Source organism: Dipodomys merriami, unplaced genomic scaffold, assembly GCF_024711535.1.
Source record: "Dipodomys merriami isolate MVZ:Mamm:240054 unplaced genomic scaffold, mDipMer1.0.p SCAF_3, whole genome shotgun sequence".
Lineage (NCBI taxonomy): Eukaryota > Metazoa > Chordata > Mammalia > Rodentia > Heteromyidae > Dipodomys > Dipodomys merriami.
In genome coordinates, this window is record NW_027204492.1 from 82,508,678 (window position 1) to 82,533,139 (window position 24,462).

Consider the following 24,462-nt stretch of genomic DNA (forward strand, 5'->3'; position numbering starts at 1 on the left):
TGGTAGGGCTTCATGCATGCTAGGCAAGCAACCGACCACTGAGACGCATTCCCAGCCTTATGGTCACTTAAATATAATTCATCTTTAATTTATAGGTGTGAACCTCGAGCATTGGGTTCAATTTAGGATTATTAACTTTCTGTCCTGTCACTTGGCAAAACTAACTTGTTTTGGTGAATTCTTAGGATTTTCTAGTCTTGTCTACAAACACTTCATTATGAGCCATTCATTTTTTTTTAGTTCATTAGCATGATCCCATGGCTTCCCTTATTTGCAATTACTAGTATATGTCTGAGACAAGCACAAACGGTCAGATAAGTTGATGTTAGGCGAAATGAACCCCAAGATAAGGACTCAAATGTTTTTTTTCTTTCTTGCGATTGTTTCTAACATATTTATAAGATATTTCTTTGTTGCTTTGTATGTCCCTCCCCCACAGTATAACCCCTGTTTTTACTTTACTGTATTTGATGTTGGTATAATTTGTGGAGGGGAAGGGAAAAAATAAATTGTTTAAATAGGGATACAGGTGGACCCATTGCAACAATGAGATGTACAAGACGTTCTGTTGAAAAATGAACTTTACAAGTTTGGCCAGGGGGTGGGGCAGGAAGGGGGTGAGATGGGAAGGGGAAACAAAGGAGGAGGCAACAATGCTTGATAAGAAATGTACTCATTACCTTGTCGTTGTAATTGTAACCCCTCTGTATGGTATTTTCACAATTAAAAAAAAAAGAGAGGAAACAAGGAGACAAATTAGCTTAAGTGTTGGAAGAAGTGAGCTATATTACAGACTCTTGGGGAGTAAGGGACATAAGTATCAAATAGAACTTGCTAAAGCAGTCTTACCAAAACCTCCCAGATTTGTATAAATAAACTTCAGAGAGGCACAATGGGGACATCCAACCCAGAGTAATTCTGGTACTTGTTAAGGCATCTTCCTAATAACTGTTTTCATTACTTTTTCTCTATTATTGATCAATGTGAAGTAAGAGGTTAATATAATGTCTTTCTTAACTTAGCCAGTAGATAATTTAATGCCATTAGCTAGATCTGAGGTTCTGATCCAGTTCAAAGCCAGTCTGGACAGAAACATCTGTGAGACACCAAATAAATGCCAAATAGCTAGAGGTTGAGCAAGTGGTAGAGTACTAGCCTTTAGTAAATAAGAGCTATGGGACAGCACCTTGGCCCTGAGTTCAAACTCCAATAATGGTACACGCACATACACAAAGTAAAGAACTTGATATAGTATTCAACAGTCCCAAATGCCATGTGAGTGCCAGATGCTCAGTGTTGGACTTCTCACTGCTCAGGAGACTGAGATCTGAGGATCATGATTGTAAGCAATGCTAGGCCGAATATCTCCATCTCCAGATTAACCAACAGAAGCAGGGCAGAAGATGTGGCACAATTGTTAGCCTTGGAAACATGAGGCCCTGGAACTTCTCATAAAAAGAAGAGAGAAATGAAAGAAAATGATCCTCAAATGCAGTTGACCCCTATTGGTCCTAATTAATTATCATATCTGCCATTTCCCTCCCTCCCTCTATTTTTTCCCCCTCCCTTCTTCCTGATGATAGTGGGGTTTGAATTCAGGTCCCCTGTACTTACTAGGTAGGTACTTTTCTATTTATACCATAGCCCTGTTTTGCTTTTTTTTGTTTGGTTGGGGTATTGTGTGTTTTCAAGGCCATTCTTAAACGGTGATCCTTCTATCCTCTAGTTCCCATGGAGCTAGAATTATAAATGCACAACACCATGCCCAGCTTAATTGTTGTATTGGCCTCAGCAATATTTTCATCTCAAAGATGGTTTTGCTATATTTTTACCCACGCTGACCTCAAATCTCCCAATATTACAGGAATGAGCCATTGGACATGGCCACTCATTCACCATCTTTTGTGTGTGTGTGTGTGTGTGTGTGTGTGAGAGAGAGAGAGAGAGAATACTGTACAGAGGGGTTACAATTACATGGGAAGATAATAAGTACATTTGTTATCAAACATTGTGGCCTACTGCTTTGTTTCCCGTTCCTATCCTTTACCATCCTCCCCTTGCCCCCCCACTCAATTCTCCTCCCCCTCAGGGCAACTCCCCCCTCCCCCGCACCAAAGTTGTAAAGTTCGTTTTCAGCATAACGACTTGTACATCTCATTGTTGCAATGGGTCTACCTGTATCCCTAATTAAACGATTTTTTTCCCCTTCCCCTCCACAAATTATACCGACATCAAATACAGTGAAAGCAGGGGTTATACTGTGGGGGAGGGACATACAAAGCAACAAAGAAATAATCTTATAAATGTGTTAGAGGGGCTGGGAAGGTGACTGGGGCTGGGAAGGTGGCTCAGTGGTAGAGCGCTTTCCTTGCATGCCCGAGGCCCTGGGTTCGATTCCTTTGGGTTCGATTCCTTAGCACCACATAAGCAAAAAGAAAAAAGCCGGAAGTGGCGCTGTGGCTCAAGTGGTAGAGCGCTACCCTTGAGCTGAAGAGCTGAGGGACAACGCTCAGGCCCAGGCTCATTCCCCACGACTGGACCCAAAAAAATATAAATAAATAAATAAATGTGTTAGAAACAATTGCATGAAAGAAAAAAACATTTGAATACATATCTTAGGGTTCATTTCCCTAACATCAACTTAATCTGACCTTTTCTGCTTGACTCAGACATATACTAGTTATTGCTAATAAGGGAAACCATGGGGCCTGTGTTTCTTTGGGACTGGCTTACTTCACTTAATATAATTTGTGTCAAGTCTTTCCATTTCCTAACAAATGGAGCAATGTCATCCTTTCTGATGGAGGCATAGAATTCCATTGTGTGTGTGTGTGTGTGTGTGTGTGTGTGTGTGTGTGTGTGTGTGTGTGTGTGTGTATGCTGGTAGCTTTAGTGTGGTCTTGTTTGTGAACACTTGGGTAAATGACCGTGTGTGTGTGTGTGTGTGTGTATGCTGGTAGCTTTAGTGTGGTCTTGTTTGTGAACACTTGGGTAAATGACCGTGTGTGTGTGTGTGTGTGTGTGTGTGTGTGTGTGTGTGTGTGTGTGTGTGTGTGTATGCTGGTAGCTTTAGTGTGGTCTTGTTTGTGAACACTTGGGTAAATGACCGTGTGTGTGTGTGTGTGTGTGTGTGTGTGTGTGTGTGTGTGTGTGTGTGTGTGTGTGTGTGTGTGTATGCTGGTAGCTTTAGTGTGGTCTTGTTTGTGAACACTTGGGTAAATGACCGTGTGTGTGTGTGTGTGTGTGTGTGTGTGTGTGTGTGTGTTCTTGGGGCTTGAACTTAGGTCTTTGGGGCTATACCTAGGTGCTCAAGGATAGCAGTTTACCACTTGAGTCACAACTGCCCTTCTGGCTTTCTGGTGGTAGCTTTAGTGTGGTCTTGTTTGTGTACACTTGGGTAAATGACCAAAAGTTGTATTGCTGGGTCATAGGGGAGCTCTATGTGGAGTGTTTTGAGGAACCTCCATACTGCTTTCCAAAGTGGTTGAACAAGTTTATACTCCCACCAACAGTGCAGAAAGGTTCCCTTCTGTCCACTTCCCCTCCAGCATCTGTTGTTATTAGAGTTCTTGATTTTAGCCATTCTAACTGGGGTGAGGTGGTATCTCAATGTTGTTTTGATTTGCATTTCTTTTATGGCTAGGGAGGTTGAGCATTTCTTCATGTGTCTATTGGCCATCCTTCTTTCCTCTTCAGAGAAGTTTCTCTTTAAGTCTTTAGCCCACTTATTTATTGGGCAGTTGTTTCTTTGAAGATTTGTTGTTGGGGGATTTAATTTTTTGAGTTCCAGGTATATTTTAGATATGAGACCCTTGTCCGTTGTATGGCTAGTGAAGATCTGTGGGCTTTCTATTGATCTTGCTTGCTATATCCTTTGCCATGCAGAAGCTCTGCAATTTCATGCAATCCCATTTGTTCAACCTTTCTTTGATTTGTTGTGTCTCTGGGTCTCTGTTAAGAAAATTTCGGCCTGTGCCAAGGAGACCTAGGGTTTCTCCTATTCCTTCCTGTAATGTTTTCAGAGTGTCTGCTTTGACTCCGAGGTCTTTGATCCATTTGGAGTTGATTCTGGTGCAGGGTGATATAGAAGGATATAGTGTTAGTTTTCTACAGGTGATTAACCAGTTTTGCCAGCACCATTTACTGAAGAGGCTGTCTTTCTTCCATTCTATTTTTTTAACTCCCTTATCGAAGATTAGGTGGCTATATGTCTTTAGATTCATTTCTGGTTTTCAATTCTATTCCATTGGTCCTGAGGTCTGTTCTTGTGCCAGCACTAAGCTGTTTTGATCACTGTTGCTTTATAGTAGAGGTTGAAATTTGGTATTGGTATTCCTCCAGCACTGTTCTTTCTCTTGAGGATCGTTTTTGCTATTCGGGGTTTTATATTGTTCCATATGAATTTTTGGATTGCCTTTTCTATTTCTTTGAAGAATGAGGTTGGAATATTGATAGGTATCACATTGAATTTGTAGATAGCGTTGGGAAGTATTGCCATTTTCACGATGTTGATCTTTCCAATCCAGGAGCATGGGAGTTTTTGCCACTTTCTAAGTTCTGTTTTGATTTCCTTTTTCAAGTTTTTAAAGTTTCCATGATAGAGGTCCTTTACTTCTTTGGTTAAGTTAATTCCTAGGTATTTTATTTTTTGTGGGGTATTACAAATGGAGTTACTTTCCTAATTTCAGTCACACTTTTCTCATTGTTGGCATACAAAAGCCATTGATTTTTGAGGGTTAATTTTATACCCTGCTACTTCGCCAAAGTTTTGTCATTCACCATCTTTTGAGTGTAACTCTTCTATCAATTTCTTTTAGCTCTCAGCACCAATGAAAAAGATACTTTTTTAAATGTTCTCGCTGGGCACTGCTGACTCACGCTTGAATTCCTAGCTACTCAGGAGGCTGTGATCTGAGTATCACAGTTCAAACTAGCCCAGGCAAGAAAGTTTGTTAGACTCTTATCTCCATTTAACCACCAGAAGACTGGAAGTGGCACTGTGGCTCAAGTGGTAGAGTGCTAGCCTTGAGCTTAAGAGCACAGGGACAACACCCAGGCCCAGAGTTCCAGTCCCATGACAAACCCCCCCCCCCAAAAAAAAAAAGTTCTCCCCGATATTGATTGTGGTATTTATGTATCTTCTTCGTTAGGTTTTGAAATTTTTAGTAATCGTATTAAATGTACTTCTCTAAATGACATGTCAAACTCATGATATTCATGTATTTTAAAGACTCTGTTCTTACTGATTTTATTTTATGGTTACTGTACAATCTGTTTATAATACATGTTATCCCCTTAATCTTGGATTTTTTTATGTATAATAGAGTACTATGCAGCCATTCAAAAAGAATTAGCGGTGGTGACTGGGAAACAAAAACAAAGGAAATTATATAATTGTATCACAGCATAACATCATTTATGTAAAATATGCCATTTATAATAGTTTTTAGTCTCAGCTATAGAAGTACTAGAACATTGATTTTATAGTAAGCGCAAGAGTAAGATTGTTAGGTTGTTTTTGTTTCACTTGTTTGCATTTCTGAGATGTCCCTTTATTTTCTATATTTCCCTCTTTTTTTTTTTTTTTTTTTAGCTACTGAAGTGGTTACTGTATTTGTATTTCAAGAACCATCATTGCTGTCCTCACTCCAGGACAATGGTTTGACAGATGTTATGCTGCACGCACTGCTTATCAAAGATGTGAGTTCTTTCTACTTCTCTGTTGACAACGTATGCATACCCTAAGACATGCATGTACTCATGTAGTTTTGTTGCATGAAAAGCTGTCTCACTGTTGAATATATTTTTGGGACCCATTTATGAAAACTACTTCTGTCTAGTGTAATAGCTATCTTAATTCTTAATATTAACTTTGTTTTAGATTCATTCAAGCACAGTTAAACCCCATGTTATTGTCATTATAGGTTCCTGCTACACGTGAAGTGCTTGGCTCCCTCCCAAATGTATTCAGTGCACTCTGCTTGAATGCCCGAGGCCTTCAGTCTTTTGTGCAGTGTCAGCCATTTGAACGACTCTTTAAGGTTCTTCTTTCACCAGATTATCTCCCAGCCATGCGGAGGAGGAGGAGTTCTGATCCCCTTGGTGAGTTTACTAGGTTTGATTTGGTTAAGGAAGTATTGCTATGGCTCAAGTGATAGAGCACTCGCCTTAAGCTGAAGAGCTCAGGAACAACACCTAGGCCCACACTTTAAGCCCCACAACTAACCAAAAAAGAAAAAAGGTTAGGCTTAATAATTTCTTTAGCTGGGCATCAGTGGCTCATGCCTATAATCCTAGCTACTCAGGAGGCTGAGATCTGACTATCACAGTTCAAAGCCAGTCCATGCAGGAACTCTGTGAGACTTTTATCCCAATAAACCAGAAAACCAGAAGTGGTGCTGTGGCTCAAGTGGTTGAGCACCTGCCTTGAGCTGAAGAGCTGAGGGTCACCTACTGCCCAGGCCCAGAGTGCCCCACGACCACCCAAAAAAAACAAAAAAAAAAAAAAGGATCATTTGACAAAGAAACTTTCTTTTTTTGGGTTGGGGGCGGGTGGGTCTGGTCGTGGGGCCTGAACTCTGGGCCTGGGTGCTGTCCCTCAGCTCTTCAGCTCAAGGCTAGCGCTCTACTACTTGAGCCACAGCGCCATTTCCGGCTTTTTTCTTTTTGCTTATGTGGTGCTGAGGAATCGAACCCAGGGCCTCAGGCATGCAAGGCAAGCGCTTTACCCTCCCAGCCCTTGACAAAGAAACTTTCCTTGGCACATTGTTTCATCTAGTAGGCAAGTTAAACTTTACAGAAAAAATAATACAGAATGTAAAGCTTATTTATATATTATATATCTGTAAACCTTAATAGAAAATCTGCCTATATTCTATTGCAGATAGAAATTAATATTTATCCTTTACTTCTCATGCTTGTGAATAATTCACTGTTATCCTGCTACAAAAATTGTATTAGGGAGTAAGGATGTTTTTCCATGTCTCCTGTGATCTGATTATATTGTTTCAATATCCATGTATGCAAGATAGTCACATTGATTTCCTCCTGGTACACATGTGAATTTTCACAAAAATTGACTTTAAAAAATTTTTACTTTATTATTAGTTTACAGGTAATAAACTGGGGGTTTACATTTAAATATGTCAACTAATAAGTACATTTCCTTTCATACTATGTCATCTGCTTCTTCATTCTCTCCTATTCCCTCCCTCTCTTCTCCACCTACAAGTTGCATAGTTCACTTTCATCAATGTCCTGTGTTCTCCACTGCTGCACTTTTTCACTCTATTTCCTTGGATTTTGTGCCCTCTCTCCACCCTCCCACAGATGTGCACATGAATACACCATATATAAGGTTAAAGAAAAAGAAAAAAAAACAAATTAAAAGAAAAGTTCTTTGTTTCCATATCTTTGGAGTTACTTTCAGTATTTATATTATTTTATATATATATGAAGATATGTTTGGATATTGTACCTTTGTGATTCTCTTCTAAGACTATCCTCTTTCGGTCTCACTGTATGTGAGTATATAGTCCTGTGTAATTTGTCGTATCCCAGTGCATATTAAATCTAACTTTAGGGTATCAGAGGGAACATGTGCCATTTGTCTCTCTCATCTGATCCTGGCTTACCTCACTTAACATTATTTGTTCTATTTCCATCTGTTTTCCTAGAAATGACATTTTAAAAAATGTGCTTTATTTATTTAATTCAGGAGACCAAGGCCTATAATTTCTTGGCTCTAGGAAACCATCTTAAGTTCGAACAACAATATTACTCACTCTATTTTTTCACTCTTTCTAACAGATCTTTTTAAACGTTTTTAAATTTTTTGCTTTAAGGGGATACTGCATCTAATCTTGGAAGTGCTGTTGATGAGCTCATGAGACACCAGCCTACCCTTAAAACAGATGCAACGACTGCCATCATCAAGGTAGGAAATGATGTAACTGATTGTGTTCTTGATAGATCTATAAATGGAGAGATTGTAGTAAAAGATATAGCCCAGTGGAGATCATTTATTTGAATTCACGGAGTAAGAATTTTATGTCTGTCTAATTTGCTCATTCATATGCTGATTCTTTGTCAAAAATGAAGTGAAGCCAAGCACTGGTGGCTCACATCTGTAATCCTAGCTACTCAAGAGGCTGATATCTGAGGATCCTGCTTCTGAGCCACCCCAGATAGGAAAGACTGTGAAACTCTTACTTTCAATTCACCATCAAAAAGCAAGAAGTGGCTCAAATGTGTGGCTGTGGTGGCTCAAATGATGGAGTGTGAACCTTGAACAAAAAAGCTAGGGGATAGTTTCAGCCTTAATAGCAATACACATGTACACATACACATAAAGTCATGCTGGGCACTCATGGCTCACACCTTCATTCCTAGCTTTTCAGAAGGCTGAGATCTGAGGACTGAGTTTCCAAACCAGCCAGGCAGGAAAGTCCATGATAGTCTTATCTTCAATTAACTACAGAAAAGGTGGAAGTGAACCTGTGACTCAAATGTTAAAGCCATGAGCATAAAAGCCAACTGGCGAAGTCATTACATTCAAATCTTTGCATAAAGAAGTCTATGGGGGGGGTGGGGGAGGGGGAAGATGGAAGGGGAAACAAAGGAGGAGGCAACAATGCTTGATAAGAAATGTACTCATTATCTTGCCCATGTAATTGTAACTCCTCTGTACGGTGTTTTCACAATAAAAAAAAAAATAGTGGGGCTGGGAAGGTGGCTCAGTGTTAGAGCGCTTGCCTTGCATGCTTGAGGCCCTGGGTTCGATTCCTTAGCACCAGATATGCAGAAAAAAAAAGCCAGAAGTGGTGCTGTGGCTCAAGTGGTAGAGTGCTAGCCTTGAGCTGAAGAACTGAGGAAGAGCGCCCAGGCCCAGAGTTCAGGCCCCACGACCGACCAAAAAAAAAAAAAAAAAAGATAAAAATAAATAAATAGAAAGAAATTAAAAAAGAAGTCTATTAGCCAGGCACCCATAGGTTACACCTGTGATCTTGGCTACTCAGAGGGTTTTGATCTTAGGATTGTTGTTTGAAATCAACCATGCGAGAAAAGTCTGGGAGACTCTAATCTCAATTAACCACTAACAAACCAGAAATGGAGCTGTTGCTTAAGTAGTAGCACAACAGCCTTGAGTGAAAAAGTCAAGAAATAAGTACCTAAGCCCTGAGTTTAAGCCACAGGAGGGGTGTGCATGCGTGCGCGCCCCCCCCCCCCCCAGTCTCTATTCTGACCTTTTTAGATTGAGAATTGCTGTACTTCGCGTATATGTTTGTGAACATATTTAGGTGTTTGGCTTTTGTTGTGTTGTTTTTGGTCAGTCTTGTGGCTTGAACTGTGGGCCTGGGCACTGTCCCTCAGCTCTTCAGCTCAAGTCTAGGGCTCTACCACTTGAACCACAGTTCCACTTCCGGCCTTTTCTGTTTATGTGGTGCTGAGGAATTGAACCCAGGGCCCCATGCATGCAAGACAAGCACTCTACCACTGAGCCACCTTCCCATGCTCATATTTAGTCTTTTTTGACCCTCTTCCTCTCCCACACTTGACAGCCTGTCCAACTGTCTTTTTAGTGTTGTTGATACTAATATTTGAGTAGCTGGTAAATTATTATGACAAGTAGTCAGGTCACTCAGTCAACTTAAAATGCTTAACAAGGGCTGGGAAGGTGGCTCAGTGGTAGAGTGCTTGCCTTGCATGTATGAGGCCCTGGGTTCGATTCCTCAGCACCACATGAGCAAAAAGAAAAAAGCCGTAAGTGGCGCTATGGCTCAAGTGGTAGAGCACTAGCCTTGAGCAGAAGAGCTGAGGGACAGAGTTCAGGCCCCACGACCGGACCCAAAAAAAAAATGCTTAACAATGAACAAAATACTTCCCTTTCAGTTGTGTTTATTAAATGCAATTAGGGCCTATAGTGTACACACACACACACACGTACACACACACACACACACACACACACACACACACACCACTTAGAAAATGCACACAAAATCTTCATATCTTATATTTCTGAAGTGTTAACAAATAATCTTATCTTTTGCCATCAGTTACTTGAGGAAATCTGTAATCTTGGAAGAGACCCTAAATATATTTGCCAGAAGCCATCAATCCAGAAGGCAGATGGAACTGCCTCTGCTCCTCCTCCAAGGTCTAATCATGCTGCAGAAGAAGCATCTAGTGAGGATGAAGAGGAGGAGGAAGTACAGGCCATGCAGAGCTTTAATACTACTCAGCAAAATGAAACTGAGCCTAACCAGCAGTAAGTGTTCCCAAGATGAATTTTCCAGCCTTGTGATCTTGGGCATGTTACTAAGTCAGTCTTAGCATTATTTTTTTCCCCCATTTTTGTGGTGTTTGGGGTAGAATCCAGGATCTCATGCATGCTAGGCAAGTGTTCTACCACTGAGCCACAGTCCCCATAATGTCACTTTCATCTGCCAGAAGTGAGAGTTGAGTCATTTTAAGATTATATCATTGTTTTTCTTTTCCTCTTGTTCCTTGGTAGTATCATTTGTACGTTGGTATTTAATAGTGATGGTTTCCTTGAGAAACATAGAAAGTTGATGGGCTTTTGCACAGTGGACTCATTTTGCTCCGCATTGATTTGGTATTTCACATCACTGACTGCCTGCTGCAAGCACATTTAAAAACATTGCACATTTGAAACCTGATTTATTTTGTTGATATTCTCGCAAACTTTTTTGGTTGGCAGTTTGTTGCTGTTGGTTTTGTTCCTTTGATTACTGTCTGTTCATACCAGATAAATCAGAGAAGGCTTTGAACTATATTAATCCAGATGAACTAATTTCATCTTATTTCTATTTGCTTCAGTTATATCCTACCTAAGAATTGACTACCTCTGGGCTGGGCACTGGTGGCTCACACCTGCATTCCTCTCTACTCAGGTGGCTAAGATCTGAGGATCCAGATTTGAAGCCAGCCCAAGCAGGAAAGTCCGTGAGACTCCAATCTCCAATTAACTACCAAAAAAGCCAGAAGCAGAGATGTGGCTTGAGCAAAAAAGCTCAGGGACAATGCTCAGAGTTTAAGGGTTTGAGCCCAAGACTGGCAGAAAAAAAATTGACTACCTGGATGCAGTGAGAAAGGCGACATAAATATTGATAATGAATAGTTCCACAGGCTTTTTGAATTTTGAGATCTCACCTGGAGCTGGCAGTTGATTCTTAATCACCTTTAAGCCAGTAGTGGAACTGAGCCCTCTTCAGTCTTGTATTATTTCATTTAATGTTCCTTTTGTGTGTTGATTGGCATCTTAAGGGAGGGATGAGAGAGGTTTATACATGACTAGGTTAGAGCTGATAATAAATGTTAGCTTGGGCCTTAAGATCCTGGTGGCATGAATTCAGAATTGATGTGTTCTCTTAGAAGTCTAGATAATAGTGAACATGCTGGTTTCAGCAGTTTTGGAGGAATTATTGCTGCTCACAGCTTTAGTTCTTTGAGCAGATGTCTTACTCTGAGAAAGCAAACCTCCCTTTGTTCTAGCAGGACAGTCTTATTACTTTAAAATACTCTTCTAGAGGAGAAAGACATCCTGAAAGAGAACTATACCTTTTCAGGTTGAGGGGGGTAGAGCACCAAGGAATCAGCCCCTGCTAGGTTGAGTTCCTCTTCCTGACTACAAATAAGGAAAAATCTCCTTATTTGTATTAGTGGTTTGGATCATTTATTTTTAGTTTCTCCTCTACCTAAAAATTTAACATGCCTAATATTCAAGCTATTTGTTACTTCAAATTTTCTCAGCAGCATTCAGTTCTTTAGTCTCTTCTATTCTTTTCTTACCATATCACCTATCATTGTGTATTATCCACATTTGCTTCCATTCCCAACTTATCTACTTCATTTCTATCTACCAAATCACTGTGAGGTTTGCCCAAATATATTAGTCTTGACTTTTTTTTTTTAATTTTTTGGGTCTGGTCATGGGGCCTGAACTCTGGGCTTGGGCGCTGTCCCTCAGCTCTTCAGCTCAAGGCTAGGTCTCTACCACTTGAGCCACAGCGCCACTTCTGGCTTTTTTCTTTTTGCTTATGTGGTGCTGAGGAATCGAATCCAGGGCCTCATGCATGCAAGGCAAGCACTCTACCACTGAGCCACCTTCCCAGCCCAAATATAGTAGTCTTAAAAACTGTTTTTGTTATTATAAAAGTAATGTATAGAGGGGTTATACTTACTCATTCTTTTCCTTTATTTATTTTTTTACCTGTCCTTGGTCTTGAACTCTGGGCCTGGGCACTGACCCTGAGCCTTTTTGTGTTCAAGGCTAGCACTATACAACTTGAGCCACAATGCCACTTCCAGCTTTTTCTGCATAGTTTATTGGAGATTATACTCTCTTGGACTTTTCTGCCTGGGCTGGCTTGGAATGGTGGATCTCCTCAGCCTCCTGTGTAGCTAGGATTACAGGTACCCACCCAAATACATTATTCCTAAAGGACTTTTTTTCTATATATTTCCAAACGGGAAGTGAATCTTAAGTTCCTCTTGAAGTTTTGTATGCTAATGGCATTCTTCACTCATCCTAATCAATTTAAGAAAGAGATCTGGGGAGGGGGGAGGCTGGGAAGGGAGGTGAAGGGTAAACAAAGGAGGAGGCTGCAATGCTTGGTAAGAAATGTATGCATTATCCTGCCCATGTAATTGTAGCCCCTCTGTACAGTATGTTCTCAAATAAAATAAAATAATATTAAAAAAAAAAAAAAAAGAAAGAGATCTGTCCAGTCTGCTCTGATGGCTCACGCCTGTAATCCTAGCTACTCTAGAGGCTGATAATTGCAGTTCAAAGTCAGCCCAGGCAGGAAAGGCTGGGACTCTTATCTCCAATTAACCACTCAAAAATGGGAAGTGGTGCTGTTGGTCAAGGGGTAGAGCACCTCCCTTGGGCTGAAGAGCTGAGATACAGTGCCCAGGCTGAGTTCAAGCCCCACAACTGACCAAAAAAAGAGATTCTAATAATGCTCTGTTGGTTATTCAGATAAGATTACTCTATAGTGTTTCTTTCTATACTACATGGCTTGGTAGTTCATTGCTATATTAACTTATTCAAAATATTTATCTTTTTTTGCCTCCCCTCTTTTCACCCCCACCTCTCCACTCCCCTTCCAGAAGTTTTAAAGCCATGGACTTGTACCAGCCACACAAGTGCTCTACCATTTGAACTACATGCCCAGCCTTTTGTTTCTTTTTCTTTTGTGGCTTGAAATCTTGGCCTGGGTGCTTTTGTGCTCAAAGCTAGCACTCTACCACTTGAGCCCCATAACTCCACCTGTAAGCTTTTTTGGGGTGGTTAATTGATGATGAGTCTCACAGACTTTCTTGCTCAGGGCTGGCTTCAAACTGTGGTTCTCAGATCTCAGCCTTCTCAGTAGCTAGGGTTACAGCCAATGAGCACCCAGCTTCTATTTTATTTTTGTGATATAAATTCACTATTATTTTCTGCCTGGGCTGGCCAGGAACTTGAAAGCCTTCACCTACTGAATAAGATTACACATACATGCCACTATACTTGACTGTTTCACAAATTTCAACATTTTATATCCTTGTTCACTTCTGCTGTCTTTAAAGGGGAAGGAATCCCAATCACTAAGTGCATTGTTTTTGCTGGAATGAAAAGCAAGGAAACGATCTAAACTCAAGCTTCATTTTGAAATCCATATATACATTAGAAGGTGGATGGTTCTTTTTTTAATCTCATTAACCTCCATGCTTAGGATAGAAATTTTTGTGTACTCACTATAGATAAAGAGGTTTAAAAATGGGTTTGTCTCCCCTCCCTTTATCTTCATGTTCTGGTTTCAGACTTTTAAAATGGGGTAACAAATTCCTTTTTCATGCCCCCAACCCTTTCCTATGCTGTATACATGTATTCATAAGCCATGCTTTTTCTCCAGTTTTTGTAAGGGAGTGTCATGTTGATGTTTCAATCCAGGACCTTGTGTGGCAGGTTCTTTTTATTTTCTGGTTATTTTTGAGTCTTCCCTCCTTGTACGTATATTGAGTAGAAGTGATACTCACATGTTTAAGATCCCAACTCTTTGGTTGAAAAAGCGTCTGGACTTTTTCTTCCCTGCTTGGCCTTGAAATATGATCCTCTTAATCTCAGCCTCTCAAATAGCTAGGGTTACAGGCATGGACTATAGGCACTTAAATTCAGATGTCTCCCCTTCCCCCCTTGTTTGTTTGTGTCCCTACTGAGGCATGAATTCAGGGCCTCATGCTCTCCCTGCTTGATCCAACTGGCACTTTTTCACTTGAGCCACATCTTCAGCACTCCCATTTGTGTGTGTGTCTGTGTCTGTATGTATTTGTGTTTCCATGTGTCTATCCTGGGGCTTGAACTCAGGGCCTGGGCACTGTCCCTTGCTTTTTTGCTTAAGGCTAGCTAGCACTCTACCACCTGAGCCACTCTATCACTTCTGTTTTTTTCCAATGAGTCACAGGGACTTTTATGCCCAGGGCTGGCTTTGAGCCGCAATCTGTAGACACCAGCCTCCTGGGTAGCTAGGATTACAGGTGTGAGCTACTAGCACCTGGCTCCCTGAGCTTTTATAATCAAAGTTAGTGCTTTGTCACTTGAACCACAGCTCTACTTTAGGCTTTTTGGTGGTTAGTTGGAGATACAGAGTCCTGTAGATTTTGGCTGGCTGGGCTGGCTGCAAACCATGATCCTCAGCCTCCTGCGTAGCTGGGGTTACAAGCATGAGCCATTGGCATTTGGCTTTGCATTAATTTTTTTCTTAAAGTATAATTCCCATACGGTAAACTGCATATTTAAAATTTCCAGTTACCGTTTTGCCCACCATTGATCTTTCACTGTAGATTAATTTTACATATTCAAGAACATTCTGTAAATATAATCATATAAATGGAATTTTACTTATGTTTCTGATCTGTATACTTTGCTTATTGGATTTTTTGTTTATGCTTTAGAGATTCATATTGAATATCAGTATTTAATTACTAAGTGATCTAATTTACAAATATGAAATAGTGTTTATTCTTCCAATTGGAGTTGGCTTTTCTGGTTTTTTCCCCCACAAACCAGCAGCTACTAATTATTTTGAATTTAGTGTTTATATGTGAGTTTTGAGTAATATATATATATATTTTTGTGCTGTTCCTGGTGCTTGAACTCAGGACTGAGTGTTGTCCCTGAGTTTCTTTTAAAAGTTCAAGGTTATTGTTCTACCTCTTGAACCACAGCTCCATTTCTGACTTTTTTGCTGTTTATTTGGAGAACTTGAATCTCATGGACTTTCCTGCCCAGGCTGGCTTCGAACCACAATGCTCAGATCTCAGTCTTCTAAGTGGCTAGGGTTACAAGCATGGTTCATTGTTTCCTGACTTGAGTTACTTGGTTTTATGCTAAGGATCTGATATATGGAAACTTAGACAATATAGTCTACCTAAATACTTGGGCTGTTTTTCTACATTAGGAGCATTTATTATAAGTAGTTCTCTTTTGAGACAGAGTCTTGTTATGTATCATAAGACATCCTAGAACTTTGTTATGTAATTCACTCTGACCTCAGTCTTGGGATCCACTTGCTCTACTCTCCTTAGTTCTGGGGGTTACAGTTGTGAGCCACCACAAATTGACAGTGTAAATGGTTTTAAGTATTTGTCTTTGGGTTTCTTTTGCCTTCTAAAATCTGATGTAGCTGAAAATAGATATACTTAGCAGTAAGTAATCAGGGTTTCTCATTAGGGCATCAGAAGTTCATTTTATGTTTGTTTGCATTCAGTGTGCCAAGCTTATAACCTGTTTCTTGAAAGAAATGGGTTGTGTAGGTCCTTGTGGTCTTTGGAATTGAACAGTAGTTCAGTTGTCTGGTCTTTTAAGGCAATGGGTACAGAGAAGCATTTGTTCCCTGAAACGTGAGCCATTAGTAGGGTTCCTTTTGGAAGAGCAGAGAAAAAAGGTAAAACTGATCAGAATTTGGGAACTTGTATGTTTTGGAAAAGAGAGCAAGGCAAGAAGTTTTTCATATAACAGTTATATTAGATTGCTTCATTCACCACTATAATGCAGTCTTTTACTCTGTGTGTGTGCGTGTGCATGTGCGTATGTGTGCATGTGTGCTGGTCCTGAGGCTTGTCCCTGACCTAGTGCCCTACCACTTGAGCCGTAGCTCCATTTCTGGCTTTTTTGTATAGTTAACATGAGATAGGTGTCTCAAAGCTGGGACTGACTAAGATTACACCAGCACCAATCCTCTTTTATTGTTTTTAATGTGAACACATTATTTTAAAGACTTGAATGACTTCTTGAGGCCAACTGGTAGGTGGAATTCTTTTGAAGATAGTAAGTTCATCATTTCTAGTATTACTACATGACTTCTTGGGCCTCATAGCTGAAGATGAAGGTAGGAGAGGAAGAAAAGTAGTTACTTGACTATAAGTTTGTTCCTGTGGTTATATTAAGAGCCACTATTTGGTTTGCCTTTCCTCTTGTTCTTCCAGTCAACTTCCATCTAGCAATGAAGGGAGCATCTGCGGCCCATTTCATTACATCACCTAGGCTCTGCACCATATTTGACTTCTGCCAAGGGGTGGGTATCTCATTGGATTTCAGCCTCAGCTGCATTTATTAGTTACAGGCGTTGATCTGTGGTGTATTTGAGGCAAAGTTGGAATGGAGGGTTGGTGTTAGATGCTGCATAATTCTGAGGAAATATATTATGGTTAAATGGAATAGTCTGTAGTCTCATGAAATCTTTGTAATTGTGGCTTATAGAGCTCCTCCATTTGTATAGTGTTCAAAGATTTTTCATTAAGGATATTCATAGCATCTCTTCCCCTAAAAGCCAGCTTTGGGCATTTTATCATTGAAACCATTCATTATGCCTCTCCATTCTCTTTCCTTTTTTTTTATTGGCTTATATCAATTATATTCTGAGGAGGGGTGTATTATTACATCTCCACACTGTTTACACTGTATTCCACTCAATCTCACCCACTCTGTATTTTCATTTTGTTGTACTATGAGATGAGAACTATTACTTGTCAACTTTTCTTCCACTACTTTTTACTTAACTTTGTTTCCCCAAAGGATTAAGGATAAGGCTTCCTTCTAGTACATGTTCCTGAAACAATAGTCCAGTCAGTAAAGCATGCCTTAAGAGTTCAAATGTAATTCTGTAAACCTGCCCCAATCTTTTTAACAGTGATTACTTTTAGGCTGGTCCTGGGGTAGAGCCTCAAACCTGTTAAACTTCAGTAAAACCTTGTGCAAGGGTAAAATTCTTACCCAAGGGACAACATACTTTCAGATTATTAAAACTGTATTCCTACCTAATAAAATTTCCTGTTATTATGAAAATAAAAATCTGTTCCTAGAGTCTATTTCTAAAATGCTTCGTTCTTTCCTGGAGCTTATCTTCCCGGTACATTTTTGTACCTCAAAGATACGAGATAGAAAGAAAACAAGATTTCATTTAAGTATACTATTTAAGTGTTGTTCCCCCCGCCCCCCCACCATCCTGCCATTACTTTGATGGCAAAAAACCAAGTTACAGCTTTTAATCTAAGACTGCATTTTCTGCAGCTACAGCATTATTATAACCTCTTATTCCTATTCCCCTCATGGATTGAAGCATCTAAAAATGCAGAAGAAATGATGTTGTTAGGCTGCAAGTATAGATTGTTAGGGAAGGAGGCCTGGAGCAGATCTTTCACCTTTTATCAGCATCGACTATTTAGCATAATTTATCAACCTATGCATGGATTTGGACAAAATTAATTTCTCTTCCTGTTATCTGTAACTAAACTTGATACAACATAAAGTGTTTTGAGTTTGTTTTACTAGATCCTTTTTGTTGAAGTTACTAATACTTAATTTTTAATATGCATTCCTCTAATGGTAGTTTTCCTATTCTTAGATGATAATGTCACTTGTGATATGTAAAAATCCTGTACTTTAAAAAAATTTTCATTATAAAGGTATTTTCAGAAGGTGTTACTGTTATGTAAAAGAGTACATCTCTTTTTGGACAGTGTCACTCCTTTCCTTGTACTCTCCTAGTTAAATCCTGTACTTTTAAAGGCTTGATTTTCCCCCTTTCTTTCATTTCTATTCAGGTTAGGTTCAAGATAAATTTCAACTATTTTCTCCATGTGGTATGAGTCTAAAACTTGGAGTCTTAACTTATAAAAAGGCCTATATTCTTACTATATCCTTTTCCTCACTTTTTTCTCTTGCACTGGTATTGTGAATTTCTGTGTAACTCACTCTTTTCTCCCTTAACAGGGTTGTTGGTACAGAGGAACGTATTCCTATTCCCCTCATGGATTACATCCTTAATGTGGTAAGATTCATTGTAGGGCAAATTAAATAAACGTGTATGTTTCCCTAGAACAGCTGTGGGATCATCAAAGAATTCAATAGTTTTCTATTTTTTCCCTTAAAATCCAGAGGGGAATGATTTACAAATCTGGAAACTTATGTTTTTATTCTAGTAGACTAGTTTCTTTTAAAAAAAATTACCCTGATCCCCAGCCTAGTTTGATTCTCCATTTTCTGTTCATTTTCTGTTCATTCTCTGCCCATTGGAATCCAAAAGGACATAGAGTGGGCTTTCTTAATACCATTATTCCTTTATTACATGTTCTGAATGTATACAGCATATATTTTTTCTCATTAACTTCTCTCTTTCCCAGTCAATGTGTCCTTTTCTTTTAGCTTCCTAAGTGTATTACAGGAAAATGCAAAGTATTTGAACTTTTCTAGAATTATTTAGCAATAAGGAAAAACCCAATTAGCATTATTCTAGGATATCAAGCACTTTCAACACTCCTAGAGACGTTTCTTTTGTGCCTATGTGTTGTTGCCCACATTTTTCTTTCTTTTAAAATGATTGCTTTGTTTGCTTCAAACCACTCTTTCAGGGGAAGTAGCTGTGGTATACGCGGAGGCGTACATAACTAGTAAATAAGCAAAAATAAGAAATTTGGGTCTTGTTGTGGTGAATTTTGACTGTAATCCTAGCTTCTATGAAGACAAAGATCAGGAGGATCACAGTTCAAGGACATACTAGACAAAATGTTAATGACACTTCCATCCCAGCAAACATGCTGGGCATGCATGGTGTGCAAATCTGTGATCCCAGCTACAAGGACACATAGATAAAATGCAGTTCATAACTGGTCTAGGAAAAATGAACGCTCTGAAAATAACTTAGTAAAAAAAGGGCTGGGGAGTGGCTCAAGTGATAGAGTGCCTTCCTGGCAAATGCAAGGCCCTGACTCAAACCCCAGTGTCACCAAGAAGTGGGAGTAGAAGTAGTCCTGAATCTGATTTATTGTGTGGCTCTGAGCTATACTTCACTTTCCTCTAAAATTATATCCTGGTATAGTTGAAATGGTAGATGGGAAGAAGTTCTAATTCTTAATTTCTTGGTGGTTTAGGCTATGTACTATGCATCTATCACCGTTTAGTATAAGTTTTGGTATTTTAGAAAACAGTGATATTGTGACCATCTTAACTGTCCTTTTAGTCCAAGTGGGGCCCTCTAACTTTTTCTTAAAATATTTTTTTCATTACCTAGATGAAATTTGTGGAATCTATTCTGAGCAACAATACAACAGATGACCACTGTCAAGAATTTGTGAATCAGAAAGGTCTCTTGCCTTTGGTTACCATTTTGGGTCTTCCCAACCTGCCTATTGACTTTCCTACATCTGCTGCCTGTCAAGCTGTTGCAGGTGTCTGCAAATCCATTTTGGTAAGAAGCATATGGCCAAAATATTAATATTCATATATGTACAATATATGTCACATTATTTCTCATTGAAAAATGAAAAGGTTTTTTTTTTAAATTGTTGTTACTGTTCCATGTTTAGTATGTAGATCTAATACCATTTTGCTTTCTCCATAGGAGAAGAAAACATACTTTTTTTGTGGGTTATGGGGCTTGAAATCTAGGCCTGGGTGCTGTCCCAGAGCTCTTCAGCTCAAGGCAAGCGCTCTACATATTAGCCACAGTACTACTTCTGGTTTTCTGGTGGTTAATTGGAGATGAGAGTGTCAGGGACTTTCCTGCCCAGGCTGGCTTTGAACCACAATCCTCAGATCTCAGCCTCCTGAGTAGCTAGGATTACAGGCGTGAGACACTAGCACTGGACAAGAAAGCATACTTCTAATAATGATTTCAGTAGTATGTCATTCCTTTTCTAACATGTTCTAGTATATTAAGTAACATGTTTTTCCTCTATCTTTGTTTTAGGCATGAGTTTTCAGTATAGTTGACCTATATTGCATTGCTTAAATTTGGCAAAAAACAGGAGTCCTTTATTTTGTTTTTGATAATAACAAACTACATATAGTAGGAAATTTACCATCTTATCCCCGTGCAAGTATAAATTTCAGTGTTATCCACTTTGTGGTGTAACGATTCCCTGAAAATACTTCATCTAAACCGAAACTAGTATTCATTGATACAACTACTATTCATTGATTCACCCCAGCGCTGGGTGCAGCTACCATTCTTTTTGTTACTAAATTTGAGTTATTCTAGTTATATCATGTAAATGAAATGGTATGACGTATGAGATTTTTCTATTCACTTCAGAGTTTATTCTTTTTGGTAACATGTTAGATGTTTCTTTTAAGGCTAAGTTATATTTTAATAATGAGTATACCACATTTTATTTATCCATTAATTTGTCAATGTACCCTTACAATTGTTTTTATCTTTTGGCTATGGTGACTATAAATCTCCTGGGAAACTGACTTCACAAATATGTCTTCAAGGCTCTGCTTTTAATTCTTATGGATATATATGAAACTAAAAATGAAATATCTGGAATAAATTTTATTTCATGTTTAATATTTTGATGAAACTTCATACTGCTATTCTGCACAAACTGCATCATTTTCTATTCTTACCAGCAGTATCCAAGAATTCAAATTGAAATTCATTTGAACCTATTCCTGTTTTCTGGTTTTTTTGTTTTTTGGTTTTTGTGGGTTTTTTTGGACAATAGCCTTCCTAATGAACATGCAGTGGTATGTTACTTGCATTTTGACTTTTATTTCCTTGATGGTTAGTGATGTGAAGTATTTTCATGTGCTTGCTTGTTGCCCATGTATGTATCTTTGGAGAAGTGACTTTACATCCTTTGCTATTTTTATTCAGATTTTGTTTGTTATTAGAACTCTTTGTGTATATTGAATATTAATCCTTTAGTAGGTAAATGATTTGCAGATATTTGCATTCTGCAATTTGCCTTTACATTCTGTTGAAATTGTCCTTTGCCAAACAAAAATTTTTGGTGTTAACATGTAGTTTTGGTTTTGTATGTAAAATATTGTTGCCTAAATTAGTGTCATGAAGCTTTACCACTATGATTTATTTTAGGAGTTTTATCATTTGGTTTACTTTTATTTTTTTATTTTTCTTTTGTCGGTTGTGGGGGCCTCAATTCTGGGCCTGGGCGCTGTCCCTCAGCTCTTCAGCTGTAGACTAGCACTCTACCACTTGAGCTTCAGCCCCACTTCCGGCTTTTTCTGCTCACGTGGTGCTGAGGAATCAAACCAAGGGCCTCATGCATGCAAAGCAAGCACTCTACCACTGAGCCACCTTCCCAGCCCCGTTTGGTTTACTTTTATGCAGTATAAAGAAACATTCAGTTTCATTCTTTTATTTGTGAATATCTAGATTTTGCATCATTATTTATTGAAAAGAATGTCCTTTCTCTCATTCTTGTTATCATTGTGAAAAGTATTTTGACTATAAATGTGAAGTTTTGTTTCTGAGTGCTATCCTATTCTGTAAATCTTTTTTTTTGGGGTGGGGGTCCGGTCATGGTGCCAGAGCTCTGGGCCTGGGTGCTGTCGCTCAGCTCTTCAGCTCAAGGCTAGCGCTCTACCACTTGAGCCATAGCACCACTTCCAGCTTTTATCTTTTTGCTTATGTGGTGCTGAGGAATCGAACCCAGGGCCTCATGCATGCAAGGCAAGCGCTCTACCACTGAACCACCTTCCCGGCCCTATTCTGTAAATCTTCTATGCCAGGTTTTCAGTTTTAAAATATCATTTTATGTTTATGGAAAGGTTGGAAACTGGGAAATATGAGTTGTCAATTTGGTCCCTTTATCCTCCCACACAGTTGATTAGGGGTATGTGGGACCTCTTAAGAATGTGTATGAGCCGGGCGCTGGTGGCTCACGCCTGTAATCCTAGCTACTCAGGAGGCTGAGATCTGAGGATCGCGGTTCAACGCCAGCCCGGGCAGGAGAGACCGTGAGACTCCTATCTCCAATAAACCACCAGAAAACCGGAAGTGGCGCTGTAGCTCAAGTGGTAGAGCGCTCGCCTTGAGCTGAAGAGCTGAGGGACAGCGCCCAGGCCCAGAGTTCAAGCCCCACGGCCGACAAAAAAAAAAAAAAAAAAAAAAAGAATGTGTATGAATTTTAGAGAATTTTTTTTTCCGGTCATGGGGCTTGAACTAGGCCTGGGCACTGTCCCTGAGCTCTTCAGCACAAGGGGAACACTACCGCTTGAGCCACAGTGCCACTTCTGGTTTTCTGGTGGTTCATTGGAGATAAGTGTCTCATAGACTTTCCTGCCCAGGCTGGCTTTGAACCTCAGTCCTTAGTTCTCAGTCTCCTGAGTAGCCAGGATTACAAGGGTGAGCACCTGGCTGAATTTTAGAGAATTTTCCCCCAGTCTTGTGGCTTGAACTCTGGGCCTAGGCACTGTCCCTGAGCCGTTTGCTCAAAGCTGGTGCTCTGCACTTTGAGCCATAGCGATAATTTTGGCTTTTTCTGTGATTAATTGAAGCTAGAGTCTCACAGACTTTACTGTCTGGGCTGCCTTTGAACCACAATCCTGAGATCTCAGCCTCCTGAGTAGCTAGGATTACAGGCATGAGCCACTGGTACCCAGCTGAGAAATCTCCCTCCCTCCCTCCCTCCCTCCCTCCCCCCCCTCTCTCTCTTTGGTCGTGGGGCTTGAACTCTGGGCTTGGGCGCTGTCCCTGGGCTCTTCAACTCAAGGCGAGTGCTCTACCGCTTGAGCCACAGTGCCACTTCTGGTTTTCCAGTGGTTTATTGGAGTTAAGAGTCTCATGGACTTTCCTGCCTGGGCTGGCTTTGAGCCCCAATCCTCAGATCTCAGTCTTTTTAGTAGCTAGGGTTACAGGCATAAGCCATCAGCTCCAGGCTTCTTTCCTTTCTCTTTCCCTTTCCCTTTCCCTTTCCCTTTTCCTTTCCCTTTCCCTTTCCCTTTCCGCCGGTCCTGGGGCTTGAACTCAGGGCCTAGATGCTGTCCCTGAGCTGCTTTTGCTCAAGGCTGGCAATCTACCACTTGAGTCACCTTCCCAACACCATCTTTTTTATTTCTGTACTCTCATCTTCCATAAAATTTTGGGGTTTGATAATAATTACATTAAATCTTGAACCTCCTTTCTTAGGTGTTTGTGCAGTGATAATTTCTGCCAAAAATGGCAATTCTCATTGCTTATAAACTTTTAGCTATTTTTTAAAAATATTAACTCATTTTTGTTTTACTCATTGCAAATGTTCAGTGCAGTTTGTAAGCGAGTAAGGGAAAGACGTGGGCATGTTTACCTCTAAAATACTCTGATGGGAAACCATTAAAAAGCACATAATTTCCCCATCATTGTAGTGTTTTATTGTCACATAATTATCCAGACTCAAGAAGAAATACATAATCCTTCAGTTTAAATCATCTCTTATAATTATAATTACCTTTCTTCAGGAAGAAAAGTAACATTGTGATGGTTATTTGCTTCCATACTTTGGAACCTTATTTAACATTACTCTTTGTTGAGCAAAATTTATAATTAATATATCATATTACTGTCACATTCTTGTTTGGCCCTCACAAGATTTTAAATGTGATGAATGTAGTATGTTGCTGCAGCAAAAGTCATTGAGGTGTAATGTACTTGGGTTCATATTTTGTTTCTGCCATTTGAAAGGTGAGAAATATGGTTATGTCTGCAATTTGGGAGATTTTACTTAATAATCATCCCATTTTGACCATGAAATTCATAATCCATAATGAAATTCACTATATATTGATATTATTTATTATTCTTGTTTCAGACACTATCACATGAACCCAAAGTCCTTCAGGAAGGGCTCCTCCAATTGGACTCCATCCTTTCCTCCTTGGAACCCTTACATCGCCCCATTGAATCCCCTGGGGGCTCCGTATTGTTACGAGAACTGGCATGTGCTGGCAATGTTGCTGATGCTACACTCTCAGCTCAGGCCACACCTCTACTGCATGCACTCACTGCTGCTCATGCTTATATCATGATGTTTGTTCATACTTGTAGAGTTGGACAGGTAAGTTGGCTATTTGGACCAAATACCTTGGTTTCAAAATAATGAAATGCCTAGAGCATACACCTGGTTGTTTCTGGGCAGCTCAAAAAACAATTCTATTTATCATGTAAATTG

The 24,462-nt window shown here is 39.7% G+C and overlaps 1 protein-coding gene across 16 annotated transcripts in view; it reads left to right on the forward strand.

Moving 5' to 3' along the window:
- Huwe1 (HECT, UBA and WWE domain containing E3 ubiquitin protein ligase 1) overlaps positions 1-24,462 on the forward strand; it is a 172,728-nt gene that overhangs the window by 70,841 nt on the left and 77,425 nt on the right. For all 16 annotated transcript variants that reach the window (XM_070040419.1, XM_070040423.1, XM_070040420.1 and 13 more), the window contains 7 exons: positions 5,594-5,700; positions 5,925-6,102; positions 7,845-7,936; positions 10,059-10,270; positions 18,281-18,338; positions 19,578-19,754; positions 24,103-24,348. In XM_070040419.1, the coding sequence (XP_069896520.1) occupies positions 5,594-5,700; positions 5,925-6,102; positions 7,845-7,936; positions 10,059-10,270; positions 18,281-18,338; positions 19,578-19,754; positions 24,103-24,348 (1,070 nt within the window). The remainder of the gene's footprint in view (positions 1-5,593; positions 5,701-5,924; positions 6,103-7,844; positions 7,937-10,058; positions 10,271-18,280; positions 18,339-19,577; positions 19,755-24,102; positions 24,349-24,462) is intronic.